We start from the raw sequence: 9,565 nt of genomic DNA on the forward strand, positions 1-9,565 counted from the left end.
CCTGGACCCATCCAGAACCAGGGACAGAACCCGGACCCGTCCAGAACCAGGGACAGAACTTGGACCTGTCCAGAACCAGGGACAGAACCCGTCCAGAACCAGGGACAGAACCCGTCCAGAACCAGGGACAGAACCAGAACCCGTCCAGAACCAGGGACAGAACCAGAACCCGTCCAGAACCAGGGACAGAACCAGAACCCGTCCAGAACCAGGGACAGCGGCCATGTTACCTTAAAATGATTAGAAAAATCGGACCCTCTGGATCCTCTGAGACGTTTCCCACCGGCGAAGACCAAGAAACGTTTTTCAGTGAAACATTAAAAACCAGGTTATCTTCTTGGTCGCGAATTTGAAGGAAACATTAAAACCGTAAAAGTGCGATGTTCATCTTTATTCAGTTCCTGATGGTCCAATCGACCCGGTTCTACTGGACCCAGAACATCTGCTCCACCTCCAGCTGCTCTGAGTCAAACCAACCTGTTCCCCTCCTGGCCTGTGGGGGCGCTGCACCAAGAACCACTGAAGGAAACGACACARAAACCTCTGAAGACRCTGAGAGCAACTTCCTTCTTCACCAGATGGAAACAAGATGGAGGATTTTAGCGGTTGGAGGATTTCTCTTTAGGCTAAAGACCAGGAGCCATTTCTGCTGCTAGCGCTAGGCTAGCATGTTAGCTTTGGTTGGATTTACCCAGAATGCACTGTGCTGCTGTTGGAGGATTTCTCTTTAGACCAGGAGCCATTTCTGCTGCTAGCGCTAGGCTAGCATGTTAGCTTTGGTTGGATTTACCCAGAATGCCCTGCGCTGTAGTCCACTTCCTGCTTCTGGAGCGGTCTCTGGTCCACTTGGCGTTCACATTCAAACTGAATCCAGACCGTGGTTTGGAGGACCAGAGGTCAGAGGTCGATTACTGTTCACACCTGACCAACCGAAACAGACTTTATAGAAAAGCGGACTGGAGTCGGGTTGAAGCGGACCGGATGTTTGTTTGCTCAGAGGTTCTGAGGCGATTCGTGTTTTCAGATCTTCCTTCTTTTCGCTTCCTGTGGATCAACATGAGTTTACCTTCAACCAAACGCCCCCCAAAGGTATCCCATCGCCCCCCCTTTTGTAAAAATGTCCGCCAGCGCCCCCTGCCGTCCTCTGAACGCCCCCTGGGGGTCGGTACCGCCCACGTTGAGAACCGCTAGTCTAAACCATCCCATAATATCTAAAATACAACTGCAATTAATTTTACATAACTGTAAATCAGAATGAAAAATTAAAGAAGTCAGAATCTGAAAAGTGTGGCATGCTATTTTATTCAGCACCATCAGAACAGTGTTGTTGCCATAACAGCTGCAGAACCTTTGATCTACGGTTTCTCACCTTTTCACACTAAATACCTCAGAAGTCAACATAAAAATCATAAAGCAGAAGAAAAAATAAACTGACCGTTAAAAAGTAAAACAGCTTCCCCACAGCATGATGCTGCCGCTGCCATGTCAGTCCTTATGCAGCTTTGTTTTTCTAAGTGGACGTTTCTTGTTATGATTTGATAAAACATATATTAATATTCAGTTATTTCTTCTGTTAAATAGTCAGAAAATGTTAAATGGATGGAAAATGTTCCGGTTTGAAAATGACTTTTTATCCTAAAGCCTTAAAAAAAACATTCTGCTAAACTTTAGAAAAAAATCTGATCAAAATGTAAAATATAAAAAAATTGATTTATGAATTAAATGGATGTTATGATATTATCTGTGATTTTGAACCGTTTTCGGAACATCGGGTTCGGGTTGGTTCCGGAAGTTCCTGCAGGTTTTCCGGAACATTTGAGTTTCTGTAAAACGTCCAGAGGAGCCGAACCGACTGGATCCTGATGATCATTTCCAGGCTTTTATGATAATATTTCACTACGATGCTTTTCCTCCCGCGCGCTCTCTCTCTCCTGTTTCCTCCTCCTCTTCCTCCTCCTCCTCCTCCTCCTCCTCTCTCTGCGCACCAGGCTCTCCCACCCTCGCTCCTCCATTCGCTCTCATCCTGGCCGTAGGTTGTGTCTCTGCCTACTCCGTGCGTAAGAGCGCACAGATGGGAATGTAAACGGATGCTCTCCTGAAAACGCGCAATCGGAGCTGCTGAGAGCGGCAGTGGACGGACGTACAGCGGAGCAACTTCCCCAAACTCCACTTCAGCCCGCGGAGATTTCATTTCTGCTCTCCATCCGCGCTCCTGCTGTCTCTTCCGTTTGGATGAGGATCTGCTGGTAAAATGTCGGAAGGCGGCGCGGCGCTGCCGGACTTCTCCGCCCGCCAGCATCGTGCGCCTTCCCGCGTCGCTCCAGGTTTGCTCGTTTCTGCGTGAAGTTGAAGGCGGGAAGCCAGCGCGATGGGGGGAAGATTCTTCCTGCTCGCCTTCCTGTTGCTCAAACTCACGGCTCTGGTGTGCAAGGCGGACGGGGAGCCGGGGCTGCTCGGCGGGTTCGTCATGATCGCCACGTCCAACGGGTCCCGGGAGGAGGACGGCGCGCCGGAGGAGGCGCCGCACACCGAGGAGCAGTGCCGGGGTTACTACGACGTGATGGGCCAGTGGGACCCGCCGTTCGTCTGCAAGACGGGAGACTACCTGTACTGCTGCGGCACCTGTGGCTTCCGCTTCTGCTGCTCCCTGAAACACTCGCGGCTGGACCAGAGCACCTGCAAGAACTACGACACGCCGGTGTGGATGAAGACCGGCCAGACGCCCTACAAGAAGATGAACAAGATGCACGACAGCACCAAAGACAAGACCAACCTGATCGTCTACATCATCTGCGGCGTGGTGGCCATCATGGCTCTGGTCGGCATCTTCACCAAGCTGGGGCTGGAGAAGGCGCACCGGCCGCAGAGGGAGAACATGTCCAGGTGAGACCCGCTCCTCGCCTCACTTCCGGCCCAAATGGACCGGAACATTCCGGTGGTGAAGCTGAGAGGCAGCCCGGACTGTCCAGGCACGTTTTCACCCAGAAACCCATTAAAAATATTTATTATGTTTCTTCATCCATGATTGGACTAGACCAGTTTCACTCTTTACTCAGGTTGATCCAGTTTCTGTCTGCAGAAACACATCAGGTATAAACCCAACAGGAAGTTCATTATGGCCAGCATTTAAACTTCCTGTTTGTGTATGAATAATGTCCTTTTAGGTCAAACTGAGAAACTTTAACCGTCGGTAGAGACGGAGTCCCAACATTTCCCCAAAACACGTTTGGATCCAATCGGCTTCATTTACTGGGAAAATGATTTTAATCTGACAGATTAATGAGTTTAATTCACTGGATTTCAGTTAAAATGCATTTTTATTTTTCTACTATAAAAAACAAATTAATTTTTTTCTTTTCAAGTGGTGACAGAGTAATAATCAATAACTCAATCAAACGATAAATCATGAATTATGGTTTTTCTACCAGAAAATGGAAGATAAAAGTTTTGGTCTCAACCAGCAGAGACTTTATGATTCATTTTATTTGAAATGTTTGTTAGAATTTAAAGTTTATTGATCTCTGAGAATCTGTTGCCATTATGTGACTGGAAAATCATCTGAAAACAACAACATATTGTTTATGGTGACAACCTGCGGGATGATTTATCGTCCAGAAACAGAAACGTGTCAGAGGAGCGACGTCAGCAGATGAAGCTGAGATTTCAGGTCTGTTGGTCTGTTTCCCTCCAGCAGAATCTTCTGTTCTTGGGAAACATCTGAATAAAGTTGCAGAACGTTCCTCCATGCTGCTGATGCTTGTGCAGAGTAGTGTGTAGTTCAGGCGTCCAGCGGCAGCAGTTTGCTCCACTGAGTTCTTACCAAGCAGCAGCTGCAGCAGCTGCAGCAGCTGCAGCAGCTGCAGCAGCGGCTCAGGTGAGGATGTGCAGAAAACGCCGTGAGGATCATGTTTCACTTTTTCCACTTTGCTGCGCCGCACGCTTTGATGAAAAGAAGCATCCAGAGTGAATAATTGAATTAACTGTGTTATGCACACACTCACTCACTCTCTCTCTCCGTGTGTGTGTGTGTGTGCGGTCGGCAGGGCCGTAGCCAGCGTGCTGCAGGGCGGGGGCCCAGGTGAGCCGTTCCGGGGGGAGGAGGCTCTCGGGATTCACTCTCAGCACTTCGTCTCCAGACCGCCAGCCCTCCGTAAGTTTCAACTCCCACTCAGCAGCTCTGCGTGTGTGTGTGTGTGTGTGTGCGTGCATGTGTGTGTGAGAAACAGATGATGATGGGGTGTGTAAGCTGGTGGATTCTGTGGAAACGGTTTGGATTCAGCTGAAATCTGATGTCAGATTTTCTGTTTCTTTCCTCTGGTTCAGTCCTGATGAGGAGTGTGTGTGTGTGTGTGTGTGTGTGTGTGTGTGTGTGTGTGTGTGTGTGTGTGTGTGTCAGGCGCTGCTCTGGTTGCGTGTTGGTTATTTTGGTGTTTTAATGGGGTCATGTAAAGGATCCGGTTCGTTCCTGCCGCGTCTCGTGGGCCGTTTCAGCTTCTCTTTGTGTTTTTAGCAGCGAAGATCAAACAGAAACATGAAAATGCTGAGAGCAGCATTCATGCATGATGCAGACCGAAAACACCTCAAAGCTCCAGACCAGTGGTGCCCAAAGTGGGTCCTGGAGGCCCTGGAGGTCCTGGAGGTCCTGGAAGTCCTGGAGGCCCTGGAGGTCCTGGAGGTCCTGGAGGTCCTGGAGGCCCGGCTTCCTGCACGCTTTAGTTCTCTCCCTGGTTTAACCCACCTGGATCCCATGATGCTCATTAGACGCCCAAGGAGAAAATCGACCTGCTGAAAACATTGTTTCTACCACCAGGGACAGAACTAGAACATGCAGGATGCCGGGGCTCCAGCCCCCCCAGGCCCCCCCAGGACCCACTTAGGGCAGCCCTGCTCCAGACGAGCCGAACCAACGCGCCGTTCGGCTTCATGAATCTGTTCAGATGAAATGAAAGATTTCTGGACATTTTGAGGTTAAAGGCTTCAGATCATCAATGTTTAATCTCACAGAGATAAAGTGAAACTCGGCTCTGATTTAACCAAACCTGTAGAGACCTAAACAGAACCCGTCTGACAGCACGAAGTCGGCTCAACAGCAAAAATCTCAACAACTTCCAGAACGAATGAGGAATATTTTCCAACAAACAAAATTATTCTGCTAACATCACGAGGATCTTCAGCAGCGTTCTCTTACCAAATCTAATTTCTTTCTTCGATCCGGTTATGAGCTCAACATGACCTTCTGTGAGAACGGCTAGTGACCCCAAAATGACCCCAAAGCGACCTGCACAAGAAGAACAACGCAGCAGCGCTGAGGCAGTAAAGATGGCCGCCGTCTCTGGATGGGGCGACACAGGAAGGATTTACTGATTCTGCTGCTGAATTATGTTGGATAAAATGCAACATTCAGAACCGGCAGCAACACAATGCATTGTTCCATCATCATCATCGGGTCCTGAAGCAGCAGTCCCAGAGCATCACTCTACCACCTCCATGCCAGGATGTTCTGGTTCTGAAACCTTCCTTCCTAAAAGGTTCATCTTTGTCTCTTCAGCCGACAGAATATTTTCCTGGAGGTTTTGAAAAAATCCAGATGTTTTCGGTCAATCTGAGGCGGGTCGCTGTGGTTCTGTTGGATCAGTCCCATGGCGGCCATTTTGTCCAGCAGTGTGTGTGTGTGTGTGTGTGTGTGTCACATATTTACACACGTCAGGCTTTCTCCATTTAAAGTGATAAACAGGAAGTAAACATCCTGACCTCATTTCGTCGCCTCTGGTAGAAACGAAACGACCTCACAGGAAACATTTAGTCCAAGTTTTATCGTCTCAGACTGACAGAGAAATCCAACATTTTACTTATTCAATGAGAAAAAACATTACTAACTTTTGTGACATTAATCCCCAACAATTCTAAGAAAAATAAAAAAGATTTCTGTCAAACTCTCAGTTTCCTGGTTGCAGCTAAGATTTATAACAAATGTTCTCAGATTAAAGGTCAGAATGAGATTTAGTTCCTGTAGCAAAAGATCTTTGCCGAGGCGCCGATACTTTAGGAACCCAGAGATGAAGATCGGCTCAGTTCAGGAATATTTATTTATCCCAAACAGAAAATAAACTCAGACAGTTGATGGTGACGCTCCAGTAGCAGTCAGTGCTGCAGCCAGTCCGAAGAGGCCTCTGACTGAAGACTGCTGCTGTATGACATGCTAACAGCTAAACATCCACACAGTAGAGACGTTTCATAGCAACATGTTCTGGATTCAACTAATCCGATCAGAACCAATCAATTAATCAGGACGATCAGAACCAGCGTAGCAGAGCAGCGTTAGCGTACCTGTAGCTTCTGCTCCTCTTGTCTCTCTAAACCGTTTCCTCCATCATGGCGGCCAAAGCTCATTCAGACCAACGGCGACCCTTTGACCCTCTGATGTGAAACCAGAGCCTGAATAAAAGCCCGACAATCCGGCGTCTCTTTCACATCCAGCATCAAAGCGGACAGAGACGTGAGACATGGAGTCACGTCTCCATGGCAACGTCCAGCCCACCGGCGGCCATCGTTGTTAGAAAAGGCTTGTGGTCGTCCGTTTCTGTGTCAAACTGGTTTCAAAGCTTTTTCTGTCTGATTGATGTGAGATCCTGAGGCGTCTGAGGAGAATCCAGGAAACGAACAGAGGAAGCATCACAGTCTCATATTCCCCTCATAATGAAACCAATAAGCTCAAATCTGTGAAGTGCTGCTGAGGAAGCGTCTTCCAGCTCAGTAATGTCCTGTAATTGTCACTTAAGGCGTCGCATTAAGAGGCGGGCAGCGATAAACACACACACTCGGTACACACCTGGCAGGACTGATTACCTCCACAATCTGTTCACATCAGAGAGAAACACTTAAAGCTGCTGGAACTTTTAGAAAACATCAGTTTACATATTTATTAAAACTGTCAGCATTTGTGATGATATGAGACTGAAAATCTGTGAAAAGATTCAAGGTCCTCTGATTCGTCCCAGCGCTGACTAGAAACAGCCAATCAGAGCCAGGAGGCGGGACTTAGTGCTGTCCAGTGTCGCTCATTCTGTCTGACCGCCAGCGCAGCGCTGCAAAAATACGCTTTAGAAATGAGGAGGAAAGGGTTTCACCTTCTTCTCTGAAAGGAGCACAAGATTTGCTTCCTGGATTCTTTTTATGTGGTTTTCTGGTTGACCTGGTTCTATTGGGTCCAAACCAACCTGTTCCCCTCCTGGCCTGTGGGGGCGCTGCACCAAGAACCACTGAAGGAAACGACACAAAAACCTCTGAAGACACTGAGAGCAACTTCCTGCTTCACCAGATGGAAACAAGATGGAGGATTTTAGCGGTTGGAGGATTTCTCTTTAGGCTAAAGACCAGGAGCCATTTCTGCTGCTAGCGCTAGGCTAACATGTTAGCTTTGGCTGCCCTGCACTGTAGTCCACTTCCTGCTGTTAGAGCGGTCTCCGATCCGCTGGGCGTTCATATTCAAACCAAACCAGAGTTCACTGGTGCGGTGTGAAAACATGGTTCTGATGGTGCTGAATAAAAAAGCAGGCCACACTTTTCAGATTCTGATCTGTGAAAAAGCTTCAGTTTTGAACCTGAAACTTTTACTGGTCTGTTACATAAAAACCCAACAAAACTCATCGGTTTGGGGCGTTTCATGTAAACATGGAGACGTTTCCAGTCTCCAGCTGTGATCACAGGAAGTCCCGCCCCTCAGGAATATTAATCACTGGGTTTCCAGCAGGAAGCCGCGTCCCGCTGCTGACAGCTCATTATGTCCGTGTCTGAGCGCCGAACCGCCGGAGCGAATATTACAGCCATCCATCTTGGGTTCTGGTTTCTCCCGGCCGGCCGGTCGGCCTTTGGATGAGCCGCTGCTCATCACCGCCGCTTTCTAATTAACTGCAACACCAACTTCTCCAAATCATCGATTCAGACTAATGAGCCGAGCCTCTCTGCTAGTATATTTCCGCTGCTTGACTTCAATCTGAAAGTTTTAATTAATAATCCTGACGATTATCGGCGCGTCCTGCAGCAAACATCCGTCTGAACGATCCCGGGTTTCCAGCTCCGACAGACATGATCACAATCTCACATGATCACAATCTGCTGCGTTTCTGGCGCATTTCTCACTTCATCCTTCAGAACAGCGAAGTGAACCTGACTGTAAATGCAGACTGACTTTTAAACAAATAAACTGTTAAAATTCAACGATTAGATCAATTATATAAACAACTGGTTTATATAAAAACCACATCTCATAAAAACATCTCATAAAAACAAGATTGAAAATTCAGATTTCGGTTTTTATGATTTAAAAACAAAACAAAAGTAAAACATCTAAATGTTTGTTATGAACCTTTATTATTGTTTGAGATTCAGTCTTTGTAAGTTTGTCTATAATGTGATTATTTTTACTTGAGGGGACAGAGAGAGAGCAGACCGCTCAGCAGCATGAAAACAACCAGAGAAATTAAATTAATGAGTTAAATGTTTAGCTCTGAATTAGCTGAAAATGTAGCTAACACACTAAACATTGTGCTCTAAGCTAGGACAACATGCAGCTAGCTGAGCTAAATATTTAGCTAATGTGTACTTGTCAATAAGAGGAAGTGGACTATCAAAATAAAAGCTGGGTGTTGATGGCTCCTACATGCTGTTAAAACGGCTCAGCTTGTTTTAATGTCGGACCAGAAGAGAGGAAACGATGATGAAGATGATGAAGAGGAGACACGAAGCGATTTGGAAGACCCGGCTTTTATTTTGGAGGTACAGCAGGTGAATTAGCATGTTGCTGCAGTAATAGCTGCTGGTGTTTGGCGTCTCGTTTCCATGGTGACGGTAATTAGAGGGCGTTGTGTGTGCAGAGTGTTTTTAAAATGGAGGATCGTTTCCCTCCACTCGGCCTCCGCTGAGAGTCGACATGCTGCGTTCGGGGCCCATTCCCGTTAAACAGAGCGGCTCTGTTCCAGGGCCATGCGGCCCGGGGGCGGCCTGCGGCGCCGCGGCTTGGCGGCTGACGCCAGAATCCTCCTGCTCCCTGCTTACAGCTTTTACAAACAAACACCAACAGTTGCTCCCCCTGGGGCAGAGTGAGCCCCACCTGTTTCTCTCTCCTCTGCCTGCAGGCCTCAGTATGGCCTGGCTCTCTCCCTCTCTCTCTCTCTCTCTCCCTCTCTCTCTCTCTCCCTCTCTCTCTCTCTCTCTCTCTCTCTCTCCCTCCCTCGCTCGCCCGTGCACATGGACACACACACAGAGACAGAAGCAGCTCCTGCAGCAGCTCCTGCCGGTGCTGGCCCAGGAAGGAGGACATGTGGCCGGGGACACGCCCCACGAGGCGCCGCCAGCAGGCTCCGCCCCCTGCCTGAGCCCTGAGGCCGGGGCTGATCGCCCGGAACCGGACTGGTGCCGATCACCCAAACCCGGACTGGMGCCGATCACCCAAACCCGGACTGGAGCCGATCACCCAAACCCGGACTGGAGCCGATCGCCCGAAACCGGACTGGAGCCGATCCCCCGAACCCGACTGCAGCGGATCACCAGGAACCGACTGGAGCCG

General features: G+C 48.5%; 1 protein-coding gene across 2 annotated transcripts in view; it reads left to right on the top strand.

The window, feature by feature from the left end:
* The first annotated feature begins 1,983 nt into the window (after positions 1-1,983).
* Positions 1,984-9,565, top strand: part of shisa9a (shisa family member 9a) — a 36,563-nt gene continuing 28,981 nt past the window's right edge. Inside the window, exons 1-2 of one of the 2 annotated variants that reach the window (XM_008436252.2) lie at positions 1,984-2,883; positions 4,044-4,150. In XM_008436252.2, coding sequence (XP_008434474.1) covers positions 2,369-2,883; positions 4,044-4,150 — 622 coding nt within the window. In that variant the 5' untranslated portion in view covers positions 1,984-2,368. The remainder of the gene's footprint in view (positions 2,884-4,043; positions 4,151-9,565) is intronic. The other variant, XM_008436250.2, reaches the window with a different exon arrangement.

This window comes from Poecilia reticulata, linkage group LG19 (genome assembly GCF_000633615.1).
Source record: "Poecilia reticulata strain Guanapo linkage group LG19, Guppy_female_1.0+MT, whole genome shotgun sequence".
NCBI classification, from domain to species: domain Eukaryota; kingdom Metazoa; phylum Chordata; class Actinopteri; order Cyprinodontiformes; family Poeciliidae; genus Poecilia; species Poecilia reticulata.